This window comes from Erythrolamprus reginae, chromosome 2 (genome assembly GCF_031021105.1).
Source record: "Erythrolamprus reginae isolate rEryReg1 chromosome 2, rEryReg1.hap1, whole genome shotgun sequence".
Classification (NCBI taxonomy): Eukaryota; Metazoa; Chordata; class Lepidosauria; order Squamata; family Dipsadidae; genus Erythrolamprus; species Erythrolamprus reginae.
In genome coordinates this window covers 332,879,496-332,907,213 of record NC_091951.1, presented here as the reverse complement: position 1 = coordinate 332,907,213, position 27,718 = coordinate 332,879,496, and the positions used below count along the sequence as shown (strand labels likewise).

At 40.4% G+C, this 27,718-nt stretch overlaps 1 protein-coding gene across 7 annotated transcripts in view; it reads left to right on the top strand.

Annotated features, from left to right (window-relative positions):
• The window catches only part of SPEF2 (sperm flagellar 2), a 169,819-nt gene that overhangs the window by 32,991 nt on the left and 109,110 nt on the right, over nucleotides 1-27,718 (top strand). For all 7 annotated transcript variants that reach the window (XM_070743453.1, XM_070743450.1, XM_070743449.1 and 4 more), the window contains exons 10-12: nucleotides 1,033-1,201; nucleotides 17,341-17,560; nucleotides 22,690-22,820. In XM_070743453.1, the coding sequence (XP_070599554.1) occupies nucleotides 1,033-1,201; nucleotides 17,341-17,560; nucleotides 22,690-22,820 (520 nt within the window). The remainder of the gene's footprint in view (nucleotides 1-1,032; nucleotides 1,202-17,340; nucleotides 17,561-22,689; nucleotides 22,821-27,718) is intronic.

Here is a 27,718-nt window from a genome sequence, read left to right as displayed (position 1 = left end):
CCAATTTGCTTAAATGAAAAATATTAAGATTAAACCTTGACGGACAGTACCCATATTCATTCTAAAATGAAATCTCAGATCAGTTTGACTAATTGAACTTAAATCTTGTTTATGCACCATAAAAAGCATTATGATTCACTAGGCATCTAGTCTTTCCCAAGCTACTATTCACAGAAGATAACATATATTTTAGCAATGATTATTTGCAACTACAGTGGTACCTCTACCTAAGAACTTAATTCGTTCCATGACCAGGTTCTTAAGTAGAAAAGTTTGTAAGTAGAATCAATTTTTCCCATAGGAATCAATGTAAAAGCAAATAATGCGTGCAAACCCATTAGGAAAGAAATAAAAGCTCGGAATTTGAGTGGGAGGAGGAAGAAGAGGAGGAGGGTAGTCACTGCCCAGAGCGAAGGGAGCGTTTCTTTTCTCTGGGCGCTGGCAGAGGTTTATTCCCTCTCCAAGCGCCCAGAGAAAGGAAAATGCTTTGTTCACTCTGGACTGCCAAAGCCTCCTTAAGTGCCACCGAAAGGCTCCCCAGAAAAGTCCAAGACGGCCAGGATTAAAGTGGGAATGGCAGGAAACTGGCCAGGCCTTCATGCTGCTCTTAAATTTCCTAGCAAATTTTTCCAGGCTCAAGTAGAAAATGGTTCTTAAGAAGAGGCAAAAAAATTGTGAACACCCGGTTCTTATCTAGAAAAGTTCTTAAGTAGAGGCGTTCTTAAGTAGAGGTACCACTGTACTTCTATTTCCTGCCCATTTGTTTGTTTTCAGCAGTTTGAATATAAAATAATATCCCAGCACCCAGGTATACAATGACTCCCAAGTCAATTGGGGTAAAAACTGATCTTCCTAATGTGTAATTGAGCCATTTTGTCTAAATAGAATTTATCTGACAAAATTCATTACTTCTTCCTCTTTTCAGAGTTATTTCTTATGTTCCATATTTGATTTAACTATTGATCACTTTTGTCGATTAAAAGCATGTTTCCTTCGTACTAAATATAGTTTTGTTTTGTTTTATTTCCACAGTTTAATACCTGCCAAGCTAATGCGTGACTGGAAGGAACTGTTCTTAAAAGGAAAGCCAGTTTATGAGCAAGCTGACATCAGCGAATTGCCAGAGGAGCCGACTCCAGAACAATTAGTAGAATTGGACAAAATTAATTTGCTAGATGAGAAAGATTATGATGAATATAAGGTACTCCCAACTGATACGGCCTAATGGAAGAATTATATAGCTCATAAAATCATTGTTCATGAGCATCACATTTGTTTTGTGATTGATGCATAGGTTTCATATTAGCATAATAAGCATTTTTGGCAGAATTAAAAGTACTTGATACTCCATTTTTCTAGGATTTGGCAGTGCATTTATTCACTGCCACTGGGTGTTTATCTGTCACTTTGCCCCTCATAAGCAATAACGATAACATGCAAGAGCTCTGAGATTGTGATAATTTAACTTAAGTAGATAGTAAGTTGTAGTACATTACAATGTGCTAGAAAATGTTAATGCAAAGTAATACCCAAAGCCTGATGTGAAATAAACACTGTCTGTCACTGAATGAGTAGTCTTCTTTCATTGGTATTTTCTAGTACAATTCTTGTTATTTTAAGATAAGTTCGTTTTGGTATCTTTAGTTTTATAATAGGCAGTTCTCAGAATTAGTTATCTATCTCTTTTTAGGAATCTTTGAAGAGGTAAGTATGTTCAGTATTTAAATATAACTTCCCTCTCTCCCATTCCATTTTCAAAAGCAGACATGATTAAATAACTGAATTCTGAGTATTTGCCTTTTTTTGATTTCCATTCTTTATGCCTTGTTTTTAGATTCCTCTATTTTCAGCTCAACTGCATGGAGAAAAATGTATTATTTAGGTTGGGTTTGGATTTTTTCCCCTAGCATCTTGTTTGAACTATCTTCATAAATAGCCTGTATGTTATTTTTTATCTTGTTTGGGAAACCACATTTTTATGTTCTTTTTGTACCCACTTCCTGAACGCAATTTGTACATCAATTTATTTTCATCAAGTTGTAAGCCTTAGAGTCTGTGTGGTCTTTTTGAATTAACACAAAGCAATATAACTGAAAGTGATGGTTATTTCTTTGTTCATACTACAGATTATATACATTTATATACATTTTTTAAAAGTTGCCCTATTTTGTTCATTTAATGCAAACATCGGAGTTACAGTGATAAATTTCCAAGATGCTTCCGCGTTAATCTATTGGGATTACATTGCTTTAGGGAAATGAATGGGTATATTATACCTCTTCTCTTCAGTTTGATCTGTATATCATCAGTGTCTTAGAGTTGCAGGTTTCGTTCTAGTAAAAAGACTAAAGTTATCATCAGCATACCGATCACCTAAGCAGGAACCACATTAGAGCTGCCTGTATCAGAAACATGCAGCAAAAAATGAATTCATGCTAATATGGGTGCAGAAGGCATGCGACCAGGCAATATGGGTGCAGAAGGCATGCGACCAGACTTTGTGGATGTTGCAGCTGCATCAACTACAGGTAGTCTTTGATTTAATGACCGCAATTGATCCCAAAGTTTAAGTTGCTAAGGGAGGTTTGCCCCATTTGCGACTTTTCTTGCTACTCTTGTTAAGCGAATCATAGCAGTTGTTAAGTGAGTAACACAGTTGTTAAGTGATTCTGGCTTTCCCATTGACTTTGCTTATCAGAAGGCCACAAAAGCAGATCGCGTGGCCCCAGGATACTGCAACCGTCATAGTAATTGCTAAGCATCTGAATTTTGATCATGTGACCATGGGGATGCTGCAACGGTTATAAATGTGCAAAACAGTCATAAGTCACTTTTTTCAGTGCTGTTGCAACTTTGAATGGTTTCTAAATGAACAGTTTAGTGCAGTGATGGTGAACCTTTTTTTCCTTGGGTGCCGAAAGTGCATGCGCATGTGCTATCACACATATACAAGTGCCCACACCCATAATTCAATGCCTGGGGATGGTGAAAATGACCTTTCCCACTCCCCCCGGAGGCCCACTGGAGGCCTATTTCCCAACCTCTGGTGGGCCCGGTAGCCCCATTTTTCACCATCCCCAGGCTTCAGAGGTTTCTCTGGATTTTGGGGAGGGCAAAAATGCCCTTCCCAATCCCCCTGGAGACTCTCTGGAAACCAGAAATACCCTCCCAGAGCTCTGGGAGAGCCAAAAATCAGCTGACCAGCACGCACATGCACATTGGAGCTGAGCTAGGGCATCGGCTTGTGTGCCAGCAGATATGGCTCTGCATGTCACCTGTGGCACCCTTGCCATAGGTTTGCCATCATTGGTTTAGTGTCAAGTGTCAAATCAAAGATTACATCATCTACATCAAGGTTTTATGTGTAGTGTATTTAAACAGAAAGAGAAGTGGGTCTATGGACAGATAGCTTCTAAATTTCAAAGCATTCTTTATTTGAAAATGCTTAAATTATTTTTCTCAATGTAGCTCTATCTTATCTGGCTGCAAGAACCCAGGTGACCACTAGATGACTGCACAGAATTATTGAAAAACCTGACTTTGCTTTTGTTGGTCCAGATAACTTCAGGCCAACTTATAATCCATTTTGATTGATCCTGATGTACGTGCCTGATTAAATAATCATAGGCAATAAGAGGATTGGTTTCCAACAGAAAGTAGCTTCTACATATCTATCTATCTATCTATCTATCTATCTATCTATCTATCTATCTATCTATCTATCTATCTATCTATCTATCTATCTATTAGATATGTGTGCCGCCCCTCTCCATAGACTCTGGATGGCTCACAACAACAATAAAACAATGTATAACAAATGTAATAATTTAAAATCACTAAAAACCCTTATTAAAAAGCAAAAAACATACACACATACCATGCATAAACTGTATAGGCCCAGGGGAGATGTCTCAATTCCCTCATGCCTGATGGCAGAGATGGGTTTTAAGAAGTTTACGAAAGGCAAGGAGGGTGGAGGCAATTCTAATCTCCGGGGGGAGCTGGTTCCAGAGGGTCAGGGCCGCCACAGAGAAGGCTCTTCCCCTGGGTCCCGCCAAACGACATTGTTTAGTCGATGGGACCCGGAGAAGGCCAACTCTGTGGGACCTAACCAGTCGCTGGGATTCATGCGGTAGAAGGCAGTCCTGGAGATATTCTGGTCCGATGCCATATTTTTGGTAGTCAATGTGGAACAGCTTCTTGCTATGTACTATAAATAATGCATTAATGTTTTGACTAGACAAAAAATAATTGCAATTACAGTGATCCCTCGATTTTCGCGGGGGTTACGTTCCAAGACCTCCCGCGAAAATCGATTTTCTGCGATGTAGCGGTGCGGAAGTAAAAACACCATTTTTGGCTATGGACAGCCAAAAATGTCCATGTCCAGGCTTTCTTCGGACACGGGTCCTCCTGCTGCAGCGCTGGCGGCCACCGTTCCCCGTAGGCGCCCGCCCGCCTGCCGTTCGCCCGCCCGCTCGCCATTCGCTCGCCCGCCGCTCGCCGCCCGCCCGCCGCTCGCCTGTTCGCTTGCTGCTCGTCCGCCCGCCGCTCGCCCGTTTGCTCGCCCGAAAGAGTGAGAGAAAGAAAACAAGAGAGGGAAAGTGAGAAAAAGAGAGAGAGCAAGAGGGGGAGAGATAGAGAAAGAGAGAGAATGACAGGAAAGAAAGAGACAGAGAAGTGATTCTTGGTGATGATGGGAAGAACTGTGGAATAGAAAAAAAACCGTGGAGTATTTTTAAATTATTATTTTTTGAAAAACCGTGGTATAGCGTTTCGCGCAAATCGAGACCGCGAAAATCGAGGGATCACTGTACTACGTGTAGAAATTATTATATCATGGTCAACTGCCACAGTTATTTCTTGCATCAGCCTAGAGGTAAGATTCTTCCTGTTTAATTAACATTTTATCAATCCATAGTATTCCATAAAAGAAAGGGGGAATTAATGTAGTTGCAAATGTAAGGACATTATGCTTGTTCATTTGCAAATTTATTAAAGTGCACTTGGTGAAGAAAGACATAAAAAAGGTACACTCCAAATTACAAAATTGCCTGTAATTTGATCATATAATCTTCAAACTTGACAGTGCAAATGTTAACTGCCATGATTGAGGAAGGGAACACTTTGGAGAGAAAAGCATGCTTTTTTGTGTGTGTAACAAGATCCAAATTAAATTTCTGGTATCTTTCAATAGGGCTCAGAAAATTTCCTATCTCAACTCCCCATAGAATCATTGTCAATATCATTTCTATATAGATGATCTAATGGTCTTCACTGATGTAAGACAACTTTATATTCAGTATATCCTTTCTCTGTAGCATTGTAGAGAATTCATTTAAGCACAAAATAGAACTAAAATTTTAAAAAAGTGGTTTTGTGCAATTTGTAATCTTGATGCCTCAGATTACTTGCTTGGACGTGTAATCTGGAGGAGTCAGAGCTTTTCTTGCTTTTAGAGCCAAAGTAATTGCAAAAGCTGAAGAGAGATGCGGCTATGTAAAAGTGCAAAGCAAGCAAACTTTCCATTGATAATCAGTTCTATATTTTGCAAGGTTAATGTGGCTGCTTCACAAACTGTTCCTGATGCCTTTACATACTTTGCAAAATGACTGCCCAAGCTTTGCTCAAACCTTGCAACTGCTATAGTGCATCAAAGCGACATGCCTCATTTTTGCTCTTGCACATTTTTGAAGCACTTCACACGTGCTTTTTCAGAAGGCAACTGGACTTTTTCACCCCTTTAAAAGACATTTCTCTTCTCATGCGAGAAGCTTCTTCAACTTTGACATAATAGTGGGGAATGGAAATATTTATATTTGTTGCAGACACCTGGTCATTTGCATTCTTTTAGAGGGTGATTGAAGCACTTGGAGATTTATCTGTGGCCCAGGGGGGTCACCTGAGTAGTGCAAATGGGTGTGGAGCATTCTTGACCGCAAGATGTTTTTGCTCTGTGTCCCTTCACTGTTGAAGAAAGGCGCAGGCTGTTGGGGATGAGTATGTGCTGCCTGCATTTAAAACTGAAGTGCAAATGGTTCATTTCAAAATGAAGTGCAAATGCAGTTTTTCTGTTCATACTCCCACGCCATTGGAAGGGTGTTCATCCCAAAGTCCATAGCTAAAAGTCTATGGAGATTCTCAGTCATCCAGCAATAGCACTTAGACTTATATACTGCTTCACGGTGCTTTGCAGCCCTCTCTAAGTGGTTTCAGCATATTGGCCCCAACAATTTGGGTTCACATTTTACCCACCTTGGAAGGATGGGAGACTCAGTCAACTTTGAGCCTGGTGGGATTTGAACTGCCAAATTGCAGCCAGCAAACGTAGCCTGCAGTACCGCACTGTAACTACTGCATCACTGTGGCTCATTGTCCCTAAGGACAACCTTTTTGCAGTTTTTCAGGAGGCAATTGGACTTTCTTGTTTTTTCTTTGAAGACTTTTGGATGGGGAGCAAAATGTCTTCGAAGAAAAATCTAGAAAGTCCTGTTCCCTCCTGAAAAAAGCACCTTCGGGACAGCCATGACCTAGATGACTGAGAATTTCCATAGACCAGTGATGGTGAACCTTTTTTTCCTTGAGTGTCGAAAAGGTGGGCGCTATCACACATGTGCTATTGCGCATGTGCAAATGCCCACACCCATTATTCAATGCCTGGGAAAGAGGAAAATGGCCTCTCGTGTCCCTCCGGGAGCCTTCTAGAGGGTGGAAACAGCCTGTTTCCCAATTTCTGGTGGGTCCAGCAGGCCTGTTTTTACCCTCCCCAAGCTCTAGAGCAGTGATAGCAAACCTGTTTTCCCTTGGGTGCTGAAAGAGCATGCGTGAGTACCCACATCCATAATTCAATGCCTGGGGAGGGCGAAAACAGCTTCCCCTGTCCCCCGGAGGCCCTCTGGAGACTGGAAATGGCCTGTTTCTGATGGGTCCAGTAGGCTTGTGATTCATCCTCTCCAGGCTCCAAAGTCTTCCCTGGAGCCAGGGGAGAGTAAAAACGCTCTCCCCCATCCTCCCGGAGGCTCTCTGGAAGCCAAAAACACCCTCCCAGAGCTTCTGTGCAAGCCAAAAATCAGCTGGCCAGCACATACATACACGTTGGAGTTGAGCTAGGGCAACAGCTTGCGTACCAGCAGATATGACTCCACCTGCCACCTGTGGCACCCGTGCCACATGTTCGCCATCACTGCCATAAACTGTAGAAGCAACTCTTTCAAATGCTTTTCTGAGCCCTAAAAAGTGCTCAGATAGTCCTCTTAACTTACAACAGTTCATTTATTGACCATTTGAAGTTACAACAGCACTGAAAAAAGTGACATAGTATTTTTCACATGATCATTGTAGCATTCCTGTGGTCACATGATCAAAATTCAGGCACTTGACAACTGATTTGTAATTATGATCGTAGCAGTGATCATTTGATCATTTCTTCCAAGTTCCTGACAAGCAAAATCAACATGAAAGCCAGATTCACTTAACAACCATGTTACCCATTGAACAACTGCAGTGATGCAGTTAACAACTGTGGTAAGAAATGTTAAGAGTTAAGAGGTTAAGAGTTAAAAGTTTGCATACAATTCAAAAGAGACAGTGAAAAGCTAAGAAGTGTTGTAGTTATCTCTGGGCCAGCTCCTGCAACAGGGAATTTGGACATTGGTTTAGGGGAATGCTCAGGGTCACAGAGACTTGTATTATTGCCAACAGCTTCTGATAGTGAAGATTCATTGCCAAGGTCAGACGATGGGGAAGCAGAATCAGATGGAGAGATGGGTGCAGCCAGCCCATTAGTTAATTACCCCATTAGCGAGTCATCAGACTCGGAGGAGGATTGGTGGATAGACGCCCGTATGCGCAGGCTCATGGCTAGAAGGGACCAACTGCGCAGGTATTGTCAGAGATAAGGGAGAACACCTGTTGCTGAGGCAATTAGGTTAATGGGGTTGATGATAAATTACGGGCATTGGGGAGTGAGCATGTGGGCGTTTATTCGTTTGGAGAAGGATCATTGCCAAGGTTTGGACTATTCCAGGACTTCTGTTGACTATTTGGACAATTCACAGTTAACTCTTGTGGACTCAAAGAGGGGGGAGCTGTGCGGAATCACAGCTGCCTTAATTGCTCTATTTTATTCCTGCTTTTGACTGCATTCCAGGACTGTAATCTGGATGAGAGAAATTTGACTCTGCTTAAACGTGTGTGCTTTTAACACTGTTTCAGGTAAATTACTTTTTTTTCTTCTGAGCCTGCGTGTGTGTTTTTGACTTTGCATTCCTCTCTCACTGGGGGCTGTTAACGAGAAGCCCAGCATAACAAGAAGGAAGCAAAAAGTTGAACACGTTCTCTACAGCAGGGGTTCCCAAACTTGGCAACTTAAAGGCTTGTGGACTCCAACTCCCAGAATTCTCCAGCCAGCATAGCATAGCTACACATAGCTTAGCGTAGCTGGCTGGAGAATTCTGGGAGTTGAAGTCCACAAATCTTAAAGTTGCCAAGGTTGGGAACCACTGCTCTACAGCAACCAGCAACCAGCAACCAGATAAGCAGGAATTAATACAGCAGTGAAGTCTACTTATCTTCCCTACCAGTTCAGAAGTCTACATTTTGCATGCACGCTTTTTCACCCTTTGCACATGTGCAGAAGGCTTTGCACATGCGCAGAAGGTTAAAAAAAGAAAATAGCGTTGGGTCCAAACCACTGGCGGCCTCCGCTACCAGTACGCCCAAACTGGGCCGAACCAGTAGCATTCCACCCCTGAATTAATACCATACTTGCAATCAAGCAAAAAATACTTGAATCAAAGAACTACAAACAAACAAAAAGCAATATCCGCTTCAATACTCGCAAACAAGCTACTGTATAAAATAGGGAGCAAACACCACACTCACTAGCAATGATGATGTTACCCAGTTGGGTAATAAAATAAATGCAAACCACCAGGCTTAGAGAATATCAAGGACTTCATGATGACTGGAATTTAGTGACCTGTTTTCAAATTGGTTTTTATCTTGACGTTTTTGCTTTTTTTTGGTTGCTGTTTTTAGTATATTAGGAGATCTGAAAAACTTCAGAAGAGAAGGATTTAGGGGTAGTGATTCCTGACAGTCTCAAAATGCATGAACAATGTGGTCAGGCAGTATAGAAAGCAAGTAGAATGCTTGGCTGCATAGCTAGAGGTATAACAAGCAGGAAGAGGGGCAGCATACAAATCTAATAAATAATAATAATAAAATAATAGATTGTGATCCCACTGTATAGAGCGTGGTGAGACCATATTTGGAATACTGTGTTCCATTCTGGAGACCTCACCTACAAAAAGATTGATAAAATTGAACAGGTCCAAAGACGGGCTACAAAAATGGTGGAAGGTCTTAAGCATAAAACTTATCAGGAAAGACTGAATGAACTCAATCTGTATAGTCTGGAGGACAGAAGGGAAAGGGGGGACATGATCGAAACATTTAAATATATTAAAGGGTTAAATACGGTTCAGGAGGGAAGTGTTTTTAATGGGAAAGTGAAAACAAGAACAAGGGGCACAATCTGAGGTTAATTGGGGGAAAGATCAGAAGCAATATGAGATATTATTTTACTGAAAGAGTAGTAGATACTTGGAACTAACTTCCAGCAGATGTGGTTGGTAAATCCACAATAACTGAATTTAAACACGCCTGGGATAAACATATATCCATCCTAAGATAAAATACAGGAAATAGCATAAGGCCAGACTAGATGGACCATGAGGTCTTTTTCTGCTGTCAATCATCTATGTTTCTGTTTCTATCTCTTCAAAATACTGGCTGTTGCTTTTAAAAAGCAATTAGTTAATAAATAGTGAGTTAAAGGGTTAAATAAGGTTCAGGAGGGAAGTGTTTTTAATAGGAAAGTGAACACAAGAACTAGGGGACACAATCTGAAGTTAGTTGGGGGAAAGATCAAAAGCAACATGAGAAAATACTTTACTGAAGGGGTAGTAGATCCTTGGAACAAACTTCCAGCAGACATGGTTGGTAAATCCACAGTAACTGAATTTAAACATGCCTGGGATAAACACATTTATCAGAAGCAACGTGAGAAAATATTATTTTACTAAAAGAGTAGTAGATGCTTGGAACAAACTTCCAACACACGTGATTGGTAAATCCACAGTATATATCCATCCTAAGATAAAATACAGGAAATAGTATAAGGGCAGACTAGATAGATCATGAGGTCTTTTTCTGTTGTCAGTCTTCTATGTTTCTATGTTAATTATAAATAATAATCAGTTGGGTGATCCAACTCAGGTGGCTTCTATTTACATTCTTGGCGAAACTTAGTCATTGACTTTCATGGAAATTAAGGACATGAATTAAATTAAATTTGACTTAATTTCAATCCAGTCTACGTGTAGAAGTGATCCTGAAGGATCTCCTTTAGTTTTTCTTCAGTAAATCCTACAGGAAATATAAAATATCGTTCCAGACATTAATGGGGTATTGTTTCTTTGTCCAGCAGACTTCATGCTTATTTTCAAGCTGCTCTGCATGGAATTACTTTTAATAAATTGCATGCAGTTTTTGTCCAGTGTTTACTATAAATTCATAGTAGCTAATCTGATGTCTTCCAGACATTTGGAGTACATTTCCACAATTCCTTGCTATTGGTTTGCGGTTATGACTGGTAAGAGTTGAAATCAAACGTCTAATAGACATAGTATGTTGACTCCCCAGGTAAATATAACACTGGGTGAAATATATTCAGAAAACGTTGGAATAATCTTCGATGAAATTCACTTAGTACACTTAAAATATGCAAATTGTATACAACCCATCCTGTCTTTCTGTCCCTCATTGGCAAAGGTAGCATTGGCTGTTCATGTGATAGGTATTCATTTTAAAAAGCTGATTTTAACAGAATAACAGAGTTGATGTCCAATCAGCTCTTTAAAACTTCCACTTTTGGAGCATCCACAACTTCTAGGTGGGGGCAGGAGGGAATTTTTCCCATAATATTGTATATACAATGGTACCTCTACTTATGAACTTAATTTGTTCCGTGACCAGGTTCTTAAGTAGAAATGTTTGTCAGCAATTTTTCCCATAGGAATCAATATAAAAGCAAATAATGCATGCAAACCCATTAGGAAAGAAATAAAAGCTTGGAATTTGGGTGGGAGGCGGAGGAGGAAGAAGAGGAGGAGGAGGACAGTCGCTGCCGAAGGTAAGGTGAGAGGAATCAAAAAAGTCCAAAACTTTAAGGCTTTAAAAAAAAAGTGGGGAGGAGGACTCTGAGGCAGCGAGGAGGAACACATGCCTCCCATACATCCGGCGCGAGGTTTCCTCCCATACACTGCGCCAGAGAGAGAAACCCAGGGGGAATGGCAGGAAACTGGCCGGGCCTTCGTGCCGATCTCAAATTTCCTGGGAAATTTTTCCAGGCTCAAGTTCTTAAGTAGAAAATGGTTCTTAAGAAGAGGCAAAAAAATCTTGAACACCCGGTTCTTATCTAGAAAAGTTCTTAAGTAGAGGCGTTCTTAAGTAGAGGTACCACTGTATTTATAACCCCAAAGTGCTGCTTGCTATATTTTCACTTGTGTATACAGTATTGAACTAAAAACAAGTATGGATGTACAGTGATCCCCCGATTATCGCGAGGGTTCCGTTCCAAGACCCCTTGCGATAATCGATATTTCGGGATGTAGTGGTGCGGAAGTAAAAACACCATCTGCGCATGCGCGCCCCTTTTTCCATGGCCGCACATGCGCAGATGGTGGAGTTTGCGTGTGGGCGGCGGGGAAGACCGCCCAACAGCTGATCTGCTCCGCAGCACGGCAGCAGCGAGGAGCCGAAGATGGGGTTTCCCCGTTGCCCAGGCAACGGGGAAACCCCATCTTCGGCTCCTCGCTGCTGCCGCGCTGCGGAGCAGATCAGCTGTTGGGCGGCCGAGGCAAAGGGGAAACCCCAAGATCGCTTGCCGCTTGCCGCTTGCCCGTCACCCGCTCGCCCGACCGCTCGCTTGCCGCTTGCCCGTTCGCCCGCCCGCCCGGCTGCTCGCTTGCCGCTTGCCCGTTCGCCCGCCCGCCCGGCTGCTCGCTTGCCGCTTGCCCGTTCGCCCGGCTGCTCGCTTGCCGCTTGCCCGTTCGCCCGCCCGCCCGGCTGCTCGCTTGCCGCTTGAGAGCAAGAGGGGGAGAGATAGAGAAAGAGAGAGAAGGAAAGAAAGAGATGAGAGAGGGAGGAAGAGAGTGTGAGAGAGGAAGAAGCAAGATAGAGAAAGAGAGAGAGAAAGAAAGATGAGAAAGGAAGGGAGTGACGTCATCGGGTGGAAAAATCGCGATATAGCGATTAGCAATGATCGAGATCGCGAAACTCGGGGGATCACTGTATTGCTTAATTTGATTCAAGAGATATTGTTTCAGTTCTTTATCAGTTGGACTGTGTTCCCAGTCCTAACCAAGAGGATACTTAGTGAATTTGCGAACCTATCATATGTTTGCAGTTTGTTTTGAACAGTTTTGCAACATTGAGGAGGATTTTTAGATATATGAAACCTTAAACAATGTCACTGAATACTCCTCCCCTTCTTCCTGTCTCTTCATGCCTTCTCTTGGTTTGTTATTTGGCATTCATTACCTCTGTTCTTTTCAACCTTGGCAACTGTCCTATTGTCCAAATTTACCTATATCTACTTTGCTTTTGTTTATGTTTATACCATACCTATTATCTTGTACACATTTTGACAAATTAAAAAAAAACCTGTAATTGGTGACTGGAAAATTCTTGGAGTTGAAGTCCACACATCTTAAAATTTCCAAGTCTGATAAACACAACATGATCTGAATAAAGTAGAAAATTGTGCCTTAATAGAATCCAGTATATTTTCATTCAAGCTAATACGAGCAGCAATTAAGGAAATGCACTTATTTCTAATTTAGGAAATCTAGGATTGTTTGTTTGAGCTCGGCCAAAGCTCATGTTTCTTATTATGCAAGCTAAGAGTTGTAAGAAATAAAAAGTTGTGCCCTTTTATCCATGATTCTTTTTCCATTGTGTACCTGGAGCTACTTCATAACTTGGTTAGAGCACTGCATCATTTCGGTTTATGTTCAAACTAGCAAACATGGTTTGAATTTATTATTTTATGGTGAGAAAAAGTTATAACTGGTTTCTACTGTTAGATTGGTGAAAAAATAAAAAATGTATCTGTCAATTTTGAATGTAACAGCCAACTATGTTTTTCCTGAATCAGAGATTGACCTAGAGCTAAGCAGACTCACAAAACTTAAATCTATTCCTTCAATAAATATTTGGAAATGTACAAGAAAAATCCAGGCATATTATTGTTTTGTTTTTCAAATAACTAGTTCTATTACTAAACAAAAAATCAGATACTATATATGTATTCTGTGGTATGGTGACATCAGTCAACACAATTTATATTGCAACTGGATTTAATTTGTTCTATGCAGCAAGCAATTACATGCTGCCCAGAATTCAATAGAATACTTGATGTGAGATAACAGCAATTCAGAGTAATCTGTAGTTACTACCTGTGATTATGGAAACTATTGCCTGAAACTGCATCTGCTTTTTTAAAAAATTCAACCATTCCGTTAGTAATTACTAGACCAAATCTTTTTCGCAAGTACTATCTTGTTTTCCCCAAAATAAGACATCCCATGATTATAAGCCCAATTGGGCTTTGGAATGCATGGTAATAAGGCCAAGTGCTTATTTCAGAATTTTAAAAAAATATAAGACAAGGTCTTATTTTGGGAAAAACCTGGGTAATACCAAATGAAGAATCCTCAACCTTTAACTCTGCATTTGATCTTTCATTTTCTGTTGTTTGAAGAGAGGAAAAACATTTGCTGTCTTTCAACCATCAAGCCCTGCACCAGTATTTTACAAACTTTGAAATATTTTTGCCAGACCCATTCGGTGGGAGTCTTGGAGATTTTACTAATTGAAAGTAAAAACATATTTCTCAAACCTGGTTTATCATTGTTATTTTGGTCCTGCACTTTGCAATGTCTTGTGGAACACTTTTCTTCGAGAAGACTGAATCAAACTAGGAGTTGAATAACTTTGCCTTTTTTATCTGTTAGCATATTATTATCTTCACTGGAGAACTACTGTAAAACTTTGTTTTATTTTAAATAAATGTAAAGGAACTTCTGTTGTGATTGTTCTTAGTATCCTTCAGCAACTTAAATACTTTAGACTTTACAATTATTTTCTGGCACTATTTATCCATCAATCAATCCATCCATCCACTCATCCAAAGAAACTCCAGGTGGCCATAAAATTGAATTACAAATGCAATTAAGCATTGACCTACATGCATTCCTTTAGTGGCATTGAGAAAAGGGGGTGAGAGGGGCGGCATACAAATCTAATAAATAATAATAATAATAATAACAACAACAACAACAACTTATGACGTGTTGTCACCTTTATGACTATTGCAGTGTCCCGATGGTCACATGATCAAAATTCGGGAACTTGGCAACTGGCATGTATTTCTCACAACTAGCTTCCTGAGGTCATGTGATCCCCATTTGTGACCTTCCTAACCAAATCTGACAAGCAAAGTCAATGAGTGAAACCAGGTTTGCTTAATGATCACATGATTCACTTAATAACTTTAGTGATTTGTTCAACAACCATGGCAAAAAGATGGGGCAAAATGGGGCACAACTCATAACCACCACCTTGCTTTGCTGGGCTTAATTTTAGCCATAAGTGGAGGACTACTTATTTAAGAACTGCTCATTTAGGAATTGTCAAGTACAGTAGTGATGAAAAAAATGACTTGGCAACCACTCCTTGCTTTTTAAGTCTGCAAAACAAAGGGACGCTATAGTAAAATTGTCCTGTTTCATTTAGCAACTGCTTTACTTTACAACCAAGTAGCAGGTCCCAGTTGTGATATGTTAACAAGAACTACTGGTAATAAGTAACATTTCTATAATTCTATAATTCTGATTTACCTATTAGAGACTTTTTAAATCTGCTATGTGTCTCTTTTTTTGTTTTCTGGTCTTCATTAAGCTGAGGCCAGCTTTCACTCTTTCTCTCTCTCCACATTTTAAGAGAATTGCCTCTGACATGTCCAAATAATAGCAGAAGGAATTATAAATATTCTTAATTCTTAGGGTTAGCAGACGTTAATAGATTCTTCTCCCTCCTTTTTAAACATTTCCAGAGGAGGTTTATCAAAGTAAAAACAACGAAGAGATTTGAGGTATATCAAAAACAAATTGGTCAAGGTATAAACTTGTATTGATTACCGCTCAACATCAGAATAATTATTTGTCCTACTTTGGTAAGAATGTTTGGTGCATTCCACTTTTAGCTCATTTACATCTGGCTACACCACATTTAGTGTCTGGATTTGTATTCATGCATTGGAGTTTCATAGAAAATAAAGAAGATATACAGGTGCTGTTGCCTAGGCAAAAGAGGCTTGCATATCTCCATCGAGGCTGTCTTCTTTACTCTCCACAATTCTTTCCATCTTCTGTTTCTTCACTTCCCACATATCTTTAGAAGTTAGGCCTGGCAAGTCCCCTGGCCAGAGATTTAAAAGGGCACAGGGGAACTTGGACCAAGGGAAAACCTGTTTCTCAATTGTTTCAATTGTGCTGGCAGACTAAATGTAGTCGGTAAACCATTATCCCTCCATGCTCAAGGAAAAATCTGACAATCCAGGTTGCAAAATATATTAGGGTGGGATTTTTTTGCTTTTTTTGTTTTTGTAATATTTCTCAAAACACAGTCTTTGGCTCATAAAGCAATTTTCCTTTACTAATGAAATTGAAACATTAATGGGTGTTTTATTTTGTTTGGGGGGAAAATAACATCTTCATTGTTTAATGCAACTGAGCACAAATATTTCATGCTTTGAGATTTTGAATTAAAATGCTTGGGCGTATATACAATACCCGAGCCATTTAACAGATGTCTGCTTATTAGATATTGCTATTCATAAGGCAAACCAAAAAAAAAGGGATTTTTCTTCCCTTTTCTGCTGAAAAGCAAGAGTGAGAATCTAGGGATATTGCATCTTGCTTTGTTCTTCCTCTGATTTCAAGCCTATTTACAACATTTTCATATTAACAATGTAAACCAATCCTAGTAAATTGAGATCCAGGTTAATAGTCCAGAGAAGAATAAATTATGTCATCTTTGAAGTTCAGAAGCAAAATTAAGTTAAAATTGAAACAAAAGAAAAAAAATCAAGCTTTCTATTGGGAAGAAGAAAAGAGTGTTCTTGTCTCCAACAATACTAATGCCAAATAACATGGACCTTTATTGTTAATACTAGTAAGAACAATCTTCTTCAATGTGGTTTGTTTACAAGTGGCTTATTTCATGGCAGCCTTTCTTAATCTCAAAACTTCCATATGTGGTGAACTGCATCTTCTTTAACGGTCAGTCAGAATGGTCAACACAACTGGAAAACATGAGATTGGGAAGTATTGATCACATAATAAAACCTATAGCAGAAGTCTTCAAGCTTGGCAACTTTAAGACTTGTGGACTTCAACTCCCAGAATTTTGCTGGTTGGAGAATTCTGGGAGAATTCTGGGAGTTGAAGTCCACAAGTCTTAAAGTTGCCAGGTTTGGGGACCCTTGACTTATAATACCACTGAAGTCAAAAGCAAGTTTGCTAATAATAATAGCTGGAAGAAAATCTGGCAATTTAGTGTATGTCATTAAGATAGAATTCCTAGTGAGACCTAAGTTATTGGAGTTTAAGTAAGCAGCTGAAATTTATTACAGGACCAAAGCCTATTAATTCTCTTGTTGATGATTTAAAAAAAATTAAGTCATGGACACACATTTTGCACGTAATATATATAAGGCAGTGACTCATGATCTTCCTTAGAGTTTCTTATAATTAAAACCCAACAGGTGTTGTTTGGACAAAATTTTCAGTATTACCAATCTACGCAGCCTTTGGAATTATGGGAATAGGAATCTGGATAATTGAATATCTGGACAATGCCAGATTGGAGAAGGTTGATTTTTGTTAATGGCTGTAAGCCTTGTGAATCTTGCATGAAATAACTTGCTGCAGCCTTTTCCTTTATTTATTTTATTTATTTATTCAATTTTGATGCCGCCCTTCTCCTTAGACTCAGGGTGGCTTACAACATGTTAGCAATAGCACTTTTTAACAGAGCCGGCATATTGCCCCCACAATCCGAGTCCTTTGTTCAGATAATATCTTATAGAGCTCAATGGAATGTATTGCTAAGAAAGCACCCGTAGGATTGTGTTTCAATGTGGTTCCTTTTTCCAGCAGCCTGGATGGATGCAAAATGTTCCGTTTTATTTTGTGATTTTTCTTACTACAGGCTATGGTTGAGGAGTGGTACCCTCCTGAAGAGATCAGAGTAAATAAACCACCTCCTGATAATGTAATATTGGGTCATGTGATTCACAGATTGAAGGAACTTGTATGTCCCCCAGAAATGGAACCACCACCGTCTATATTTTCTCCATTTCCTATGAAAGGTTGCCTTTTGGGAAAGTCCTATAGCGGAAAAACCACCTGCTTAAACTTCTTAGAAAAAGGTAGGGTGAATTTCTATCTTCCCTAGAATTTACTTTCCCCTTTGTGCTCTCTGTGGGACAGAGGGCTCCCCCCCCCCCCAAACCTATGAGTAATGTGCCCATTGTCAAGTAGATCAAAACTGAAGGTGGGAGAACTCCATTCACACACTTGGCATCCACTTTTTCAGACACATTCCCCCTTTTCTTTCTTTTCCAGTATCATTTTTCCTATATCTGTAGGCTCAGCATGTTGCAAATGTACTAGGGATAGTGGGGATGTGACGATGATTAGAATGTAGCAGTCAAAGGAGAAAATTTTAAAAAGAAAAGAAAACAACATTCATCGGAGCAATGGGTTGCCAATTGAATTTTACAGTGCTATTGAGAGTGTTTGGGTTAAAAGTAAGTGGTTAAATGAATTTTAAAAAACTGCAGGAGTTGTCTGAATAGAGCAGGTGATGCTTTTCAAAAACAGATTTGCAGATATTTCCAAGAATTGTAAGATGCTGGTGTTGATGGGAGATTGTCCAATATCTTAACACATGTATAGACAAAGTCTGCTAAATATGATCCTTCCAGGAAATTCAAGATACACGATGTTCACAATTTTCTCCTTCAAAGAAGGAAGCACAAGGTGACCTTCTGCTCTTAATTTGGTACTACCATTAGGGAAGAGTACAGGTAGTCTTCAGGTTACAACAGTTCATTTAGTGACCGTTCAAAGTTACAACAGCACTGAAAAAAAGTGACTTATTTATTTATTTATCATTTATTTATTAATTGGACTTATATGCCGTCCCTCTCCGTGGACTCGGGGTGGCTCACAACAATACCGATAAAAAAGATACAATATAAAACATTCCTAAGCCAATTAATAAAATAATTACTTTTAAAAATATGTCTTAAAAAGCTAGTCATTTAAAAACGAACTATCACATCCATACAGTCACATTCAATACATTTACTGAGCAGAGGCTGAAGTCTAGTGACCACAGGCCTGCCGACATAGGTGCATTTTCAAATTCTTTCAGAAGGCAAGGAGGGTGGGAGCAGTGCGAATCTCTGGGGGGAGTTGATTCCAGAGGATTGGAGCTCCCATAGAGAAGGCTCTTCCCCTAGAACCTGTCAAATGACATTGTTTAGTTGACAGGACCTGGAGAAGGCCAACTCTGTGGGACCTGACCAGATGCTGGGATTCATGCGGCAGAAGGCGGTCCTGCAGATAATCTGGTCCTATGCCATGTAGGGCTTTGACTGTTTTTTCACATAAAAGTTGCAGCATCCCCTTGGTCACATGATCAAAATTCAGATGCTTAGCAAGTGGTTCATATTTATGATGGTTGCAGTATCCTGGGGTCATGTGACAACCGTTGCAAGAAAAGTTGTAAAATGGGGCAAACTCATTTAACAATATTTCGCCTATAGCAACATAATTTTTGGACTCAATTATGGTCATAACGTGAGGACTGACTATAATTGAAAAAGCATAGTTCATTTCAACACTGGAGTATGCAACCATGCAGTGCTCCATGTTATGATTTCAAGGGAATCCAACAAGTGATTAATTGTTCTAAATTATATTTGTAATGTGCAGCTTTTCTATTTTGTACACTTCCCGGAGTCATTTTGTGAGAGATGAGTGGAGATATACATCTAATTAGTAGATAAAAATTGGAGATCTGCCTTAGATTTAAATCTTAAATTTTAATATATAGCTATGATAAGAATCCATGAGAGGAAAATAAAAAAAAAATTAACAGTACGCCAGCTACTTAATGAAGATGGCAAAATGCTCAAAGCAATAAGGGAAATGCTGCTGTTTAACTGTTAACTTTGGCTCAATTTTAACAAAACAATAGAGTTGGAAAAGATCTTGGATGTCTTTTAATCCAACCCCCGCCCAAGCAGGAAACCCTAAAGAATTTCAGGCAAGTGGTTATGGTCACTAAAATAAAAAGCAGGATTGAAACTTGTGGTTTATAGAAACATGGTCAGGGAATATGTCTTGACTTTAGATAAGTTTAAGTCTCCACATTCTAAGGAACTGGTGGAGTGGATGAACTTTTATATTGACCGGTTAGGTCCCACAGGGTGGGCCTTCTCCGGGTCCCGTCAACAAAACAATGTCGTTTGGCGGGGCCCAGGGGAAGAGCCTTCACTGTGGCGGCCCCGGCCCTCTGGAACCAACTCCCCCCAGAGATTAGAATTGCCCCCACCCTCCTTGCCTTTCGTAAGCTGCTTAAAACCCACCTCTGCCGCCAGGCATGGGGGAATTGAGATACACTTTCCCCCTAGGCCTTTACAATTTTATGCATGGTATGTCTGTATGTATGATTGGTTTTTATATAATGGGTTTTTAACTGTTTTTAGTATTGGATTATTGTCATATACTGTTTTATTACTGATGTTAGCTGCCCCGAGTCTGCGGATAGGGGTGGCATACAAATCCAATAAATGAATAAATAAATAAACAAATAAACAAACAAACAAACTCCCCCCGGAGATTAGAATTGCCCCCACCCTCCTCGCTTTTCGTAAGCTCCTTAAAACCCACTTCTGCCGTCGGGCATGGGGGAACTGAGATATTCTTTCCCCCTAGGCCTTTACAATTTATGCATGGTATGTTTGTTTGTTTGTATGTATGTTCGGTTTTACAATAAGGTTTTTTTAGTTGTTTAAGTATTAGATTTACATACTGTTTTCTACTACTGTTGTTAGCCGCCCCGAGTCTACAGAGAGGGGCGGCATACAAATCCAATAAATAAATAAAATAAATAAATAAATAAATAAATAAATAAATTGTTCCTTTAGGAAATCTTTGGAACAACGTTCTAGTTATTAACTCACCAAAGAAAATAGCCTTAGCAACAGTTATATATTGCAGGGAAGGGATATACCCCGACTTGCTTTATTGGTGAGAGGAATATCATATAAATTCAAGGAATGAATCAATTTAAAAATATCAACCCCCAAAGACTTTCTGGAAGATGAGAGTCACAAGTGGGGACATAGCTAGCTCAAAAATTATAGTATATGAAACGTGTTCATCAAGAGTTCCCCATCAAGTTGGAGGAAGTCTCAAATAGTTTACAAGGTTCAATCCTGGGCAATACATTCTTTACCTCTGCCTAATAACTTAGATGAAGATGTGGAAGGAATCTTTATTAAAGAGCTTACTCTAAAACAGTGGTTCTCAACCTTTCTAATGCTGCGATTCCTTAATACAGTTCCTCATCTTGTGGTGACCCCCAACTATAAGTTTAGCGCCAATTCTTCCAACAGATCTTTAAGCTGATTGGCAAGAGGTCAGAGGGACACCCCCCTGTAAATGCCTGATTGGTTGGATTGTAAAAATATGTTCCGAGATGCCAGAATAGAAGCTTTAGTTGCTAACACCATTGGAAATTTGTCTTTTCCCATGGTCTTAGGCGACCCCTGTGAAATGATTGTTCGACCCCCAAAGGGGTCCCGACCCCAAGGTTGAGAACCACTGCTCTAAAAGAAAAAAAATGAAAACATTATTAGATTATACAAATGGCTGAGAATAACAACACAGTTTAAAAGAAATAGGTGCAATGTTAGGAAACCAGCGATGTCTTACAGGTTTGCATATGAGAGAGTGGGTAATATATGCATATGGTATATTTGTACACATAGACACACAAAGAGAATTGTTAATATTTGTTAAAATGTCTAGCTATAGAAACATAATAGAATCAGCAATGTAATATTACTATAAAAATGCCATTTTAGGCTGCACCAGAAGAATTAATAAATGGTTCAGGGAGGGTTAAAATCAGCAATGCGTATTGAAAAGGGACAGAATCTTCATTGCTCTATATTAATATTGGGTGTCATTGAATAGACAAGTAATTGTTCTACTTTATTTGAACTTGTTAATCTAAGCCCTGTTCATTATAGTTCCAGGTTATATGATACAGAGCACTAGTTTTAAGCTAAAGAAGATGGATTCTGATTTAATATTATACAAAAAAAGCAAGAAACAGCTTAACAATGTAATCAGTAGTATGGACAGCCAGAAGTTAATTATGTGCAGTGAATATTTCAACCTTACTCTGGGCAGGGGGATTGGGCTTGATGACCTAAATGACCCTCAAGACTGTAATCATACTAAATCAGGTCGATGACTATCTGTGACTTCTTAGGTACTATCCTGTTTAGAAATAGTTCTGTCAATTAAACATAACAAAAGTTAGCAGAACAAACAATATCGGTATTTATTTATACATACCAATGAAGTCCCATATGCTTGGGAGTAATTTAAAATGTCATTAGCAAACAATTGGATGGATCAGTGAAGTCACTCTGAAAGATGCATTACCTTGCCCAGCAATTAACTTTGAAATGCTTAAAGATGTGTCTTCAAATCACTAAATCTTAGGAGAAAAGACTCCATATTAAGCTCCTTATATCATGTGCCATAAGCATTTTTTTCCTTTTCTAGTTTATTGCTCTTTGTAGAAAAAGAAATAAAACTGAATGGGTCCAAAGACTGGCTACAAAAACGGTGGAAGGTCTTAAGCATAAAACTTATCAGGAAAGACTTAATGAACTCAATCTGTATATCTGGAGGACAGGAGGGAAAGGGGGGGACATGATCGAAAGATTTAAATATGTTAAAGGGTTAAATAAAGTTCAGGAGGGAAACTTTTTTAATAGGAAAGTGAACACAAGAACAAGGGGGCACAATCTGAGGTTAGTTGGGGGAAAGATCAGAAGCAACGTGAGAAAATATTATTTTACTAAAAGAGTAGTAGATGCTTGGAACAAGCTTCCAACACACGTGATTGGTAAATTCACAGTATATATCCATCCTAAGATAAAATACAGGAAATAGCATAAGGGCAGACTAGATGAACCATGAGATCTTTTTCTGCTGTCAATCTTCTATGTTCCTAAACCAGGAAGCATGGATCCCAGGGCATGAATGATGTACTTCATCAATCCTCATTGTTTCCAGAAAGACTTAGTCTTACAAAGAGCAGGAGTGAAAATTCCCTAAAAACATCATTCTGTCATTTTGATAAAGATATATAGAAAAGTATTCCTCTGACCCCATTTCCTTACGATCCTTTTTTTATGGTGGCATAAAATACGAGCCTATCACAACCTTGTTGTCTCTGTGTCAGTTTTTAATATCCAGGTTCTATCGCTTGATACATTGATTGCAGAGGCCATTGATGCCTTCCATGAAAATGAAACGGCAATCGAAACCCTACTACCGGAAAAAATGGAAGGCGCTTCCTTGAATCAACTACATGTAAGTAAAATCTGGCATTGTGTTTCCAAGGACTGTGAGCTATGTTTGACCAGCCTGGCCTAATTTTTTTTTTTAAATTCAAATTATATCCTTTTTCTTCCAAATACTTCCATAAACTATTGGTCGAGGTCAAAAGCCTCTTTATTTGTACAAGTGCTGCCATAATTTTCAGTAAAGTTTGCAGAGGAGAACTTCACAGATCAAATCTCTGTTTTCTGTTGTGCCATGTAAGAATAACTTGACTTTCAATCCACTGCCTAAAGTAGCTTTTTTTTGTTTTTGTTTTTGTATTCATATTTTGAAAATAGCACTTTTTTCTAACGGTTCTGTTAAGTCTGTATAAAAAAAATACTGTAGAAAAAGCTGTCTCCGGGCAGAAAATGTAAATATAATAAGGTCGCGTCTGATTGGTTCAGACGCATGACAGTTCCTTTTAGGCGCGAGCCTCAAAGAGTATAAATAGAGCTGTATTTCCCACTGACAGCTCAGACGAGTTCCCCGCTGAGTCACTTCCAAAAAGAGCTAATAAAGGAACCGTCTACCAAGTGCTTGTCTGGTCTCCTTCACTTCACTGGCGACGAGGTTCAGTTACAAGATGAATCTCTGTGGTTATTTGTATTATCCATGTTTGGGGATGTTGCTCTTAAGTTTGACTTCAGGATTGAGGTATAACTGGAACTGTTTCTTCGACTCACAGCTCTTGCTTAAAGAGGTAGATGGCAATTATGGCCAGAAAAAAAATTCACACAGATTTGTTTAATGATTCAATAGGCTGTTAGGATAATCACTCATGCTTTGGTCATCTTGTACCTAGACCAGTGATGGAAAATCTATGGCACAGGTGCCACAAGTGGCACACGGAGCTATATTTGCTGGCATGCGAACTGTTGCCCTAGCTCAGCTCCAATGTGCATGTATGTGCTGGCCAGCTGATTTTTGGCTCACACAGAGGCTCTGGGAGGGCGTCTTTGGCTTTCAGAGAGCTCCGGGGGGATGGGGGAGGGCATTTTTACCCTCCCTGGGCTCCAGGGAAGCCTCCTGGAGCCTGGGGAGGGCAAAACACGAGCCTACTGGCCCCACCAGAAGTTGGGAAACAGGCTGTTTCTGGCCTCCGGAGAGGCGGAGGAGCTGTTTTCACCTTCCCTAAGCATTGAATTATGGATGTGAGCAGTCACGCAATTATGATAATGCACTCACATGCTCTTTCGGCACCGAAGGAAAAAAAGGTTCGGCATCACTGCCCTAGGTCTTGTGCTAGAGTGGATAGATGTGTGATGAATGGTCAGTTACACCTTCTGTGATTTTTCTCTGGATATTTTCGTTTTTGTACTGTTCTGTTTTTATTTATTTGTCATACTTAAGAGCTGCTCATCTCTCACACAGAGGGGTGGCATACAATAAAATATCAAAAGCATAAAAACAGTGTAAATTTTAAAAAGGCAGGAAATATTTTTTTAAAAGAAATGATGAAAAGGTGGGCAAGGAGGACTTTCAGGTTGTCAACCATTTCCATGGCTACATGTTCATCTGTCTACCCCAAACAAGGGCACAGAGCAGTGATGGCGAGCCTTTTTTTCCTTGGGTGCCGAAAGAGCGTGGGTGTGCACTATTGTGCATGTGCGAGTGCCCACACCCATAATTCAATGCCTGGGGAAGGCGAAAACAGTTTCCCCTGCTTCCCCCCCAGAAGCCCTCTGGAGGCCAGAAACGCCCTGTTTCCCAACTTCTGGTGGGCCCATTAGGCTTGTGTTGATTTGATTTGATTTGATTTGATTTGACTTGACTTGACTTGACTTGACTTGACTTGACTTGACTTGACTTGACTTGACTTGACTTGACTTGACTTGATTTGATTTGATTTGATTTGAATGCCACCCCTTTCCATGGACTTAGCAAGAGCTGTTTTGCCCTCCAAAGGCTTCCCTGGAGCTGGGGGAGGGTAAAAACGCCCTCCCCCTGTCAGATTTTGTACATAAATCATAGCCCGCATGAGCTGCAATAAATCAAATCTGGAGGCGACGGATTAAGTTACAGAAACGGCTTCAAACGAAGTTACTTTTATTAATAAAAATAAAGAAATTAGATTTGCCTGGTCCCAGGCTCTTATTGTGCGTCTTACATTGTTAGAGACTAGAAAAAGAATATGGATTCCTTCCGAGAAGAAAGGAAGTGATGCTGGCTGTCCAGACAGGATTTTACATCATCATAGGTGGAGCTAATTAACATACACACAGTTAACTACTTAATTACTGAATGTCTTTGAATGTCTCTGGGGCTGGCAATACACAGCGTGATACCCCCATCCCCCTGGAAGCTCTCTGAAAGCCAAAAGCGCCCTCCCAGAGCCTCTGTGCAAGCCAAAAATCAGCTGGCTGGCACACAAATGCACGTTAGAGCTGATCTAGGGTAATGGCTCGCGTGCCAGCAGACATGGCCCCATATGCTATCTATGGCACCCATGACATAGGTTCGCCATCACTGGCATAGGGCATGTTTTTGTGCATTTATGGAAGACCAAAGATAGAAGCCCTCCTCAAAGATAGAGGAAAGCCTCTAAGATAAGGCTTTCTTCCTAGACTCTTGCCAGTTGGAATTCTTTGGCTGGCAGGATCTGCGGTATACCTTCCCTGCCTGACCGGGTGGGACGGACTCATATAATGGGATAAAAGACAGTTCTGTAGCATTAAATCCCCATGCCATATAGGGATTTAAAGGTCATAAACAGCTCCTTGAATTGGACCCAGAAGCAGAATAGCACCCAATGCAGCTCACACAACAGAGATGCACCATTCTTTGGGCTTCCAAGTTTTCTCACGGGGCCACATTTTGTACTAGTTTGATTTGATTTGATTTATTGGATTTGTATGCCGCCCCTCTCCGGAGACTCGGGGCGGCTAACAACAATAATAAAACAATATATGTACAAAATAATCCAATAGTAAAAACGATTAAAAACCCATTAATATAAAAACGAAACATACATACAGACATACCATGCATAAAATTGTAAGGCCTAGGGGGAAAGAGTATCTCAGTTCCCCCATGCCTGACGGCAGAGGTGGGTTTTAAGTAGCTTACGAAAGGCAAGGAGGGTGGGGGCAATTCTAATTTCTGGGGGGAGTTGGTTCCAGAGGGCTGGGGTCGCCACAGAGAAGGCTCTTCCCCTGGGTCCCGCCAAGCGGCATTGTTTAGTTGACGGGACCCGGAGAAGACCCACTCTGTGGGACCTAACTGGTCGCTGGGATTCGTGCAGCAGAAGGCGGTCCCTGAGATAATCTGGTCCGGTGCCATGAAGGGCTTTATAGGTCATAACCAACACTTTGAATTGTGACCGGAAATTGATCGGCAACCAATGCAGACTGCGGAGTGTTGGTGTGACATGGGCATATCTTGGAAAGCCCATGATTGCTCTTGCAGCTGCATTCTGCACGATCTGAAGTTTCCGAACACTTTTTAAAGGTAGCCCCATGTAGAGAGCATTACAGTAGTTGAGCCTTGAGATGATGAGGGCATGAGTGACTGTGAGCAGTGACTCCCGGTCCAAATAGGGTCGCAACTGGTGCACCAGGCGAACCTGGGCAAACACTGAAGTTGAAGGTTCTGGATACTTTTCAAGGGTAGCCTCATGTAGAGCACATTGCAGTCGTTCAGACGGGAGATGACCAAGGCATGAGTGATCAACTTTCCTACCCAGGAAAGGGCATAAATGTTTTAAATAGTTTGCATGCTATGTGCCATCTGGAGTCACGAAGGAATCAAGTGGCCTTATAAATTTAATAAACATGTGGTTCACAAGAATATGTGTATATGCATTCCATTCTCACTTTGTTTGTGCTTATCCTTTACACGCACACACCCGCTAAACTTGTGAGTCCATGTCCTTTTTTGAATCAAGAGAGCTGAAGTCATCTGATCATTTGGTTGCATACAGTTGGTTTACATTGAGAGAAAAAAAAAGCAGTGTCATAAATTCTCTTTGAAACTGGGAAGCCATACAAATTTCATCATCCATCAAGAGGATCGGGGATGGCTTCATGCAACATACTAAGTCAGGGATCACCAACCTTTCGGACCTCAGGAACGACTAAATTCATAATTTTAAATCCCACAGACCACTAATATGATCTGCTTAATGACCGGGTGGGCATGGCTAGGTGGGCATGTGACTGGGTAAGCATGGCCAACTCAATGTCAATGGTGTTGAAGGGCATCTCACTGGCCTCTTCTTGCCTCTCCCTTCCCAGCCATTCCTCGCCTGCCTGCCTGCCTGAGCTCCTTAGGGCCCCCGCAGGAAGCAGTTGTTGGAGCTAAGCATCCATCACCAGAAATAGTTGGCAAAACAGCTGGTTCAGTTCAAATTGGATCTGACTGAGGAGGCTCAGCAGAAAGCACCTCATTGAGGACTACGAACATAAGCATTCCAAGCAGAGGGAGGACCTGGGGGAGTGCAAGGGCAGGTATTGGTGCCTGGAGGGTCAGTGGGCTGAGATGGTTAGCCAGTTCCAGGTTATGATGCAGTCCCAGAGGAACAAGGCCCTCTGGCTCTTCGTCACCAGCGGGGCCGTAATTTGAGGACCCATGATTTAGTGCAATATAAAAAAAGCAAAATTTTCTCATGGACCACCAATCGTCCATGGACCACCAGTTGATGGTCAATGTGCTAAGGCATTGGAGTTTTTTAAAAAAGCAATAAACCATGGCTTATCAGTCACAGCTGCCAGATTCATGAGAACCCATGACAACACATTATGTTTTATTCCAGTCATTAGGATTTATAAATAAATAATTGTTTATCAGATTGACAGAAAGGAAGGGGATTAATCCAAAACATTAATAAATAAATTGTACTTACCCAACAAACTAGGGTGAACCAGCTATTGCTCAGTCCAAAGTAGGAA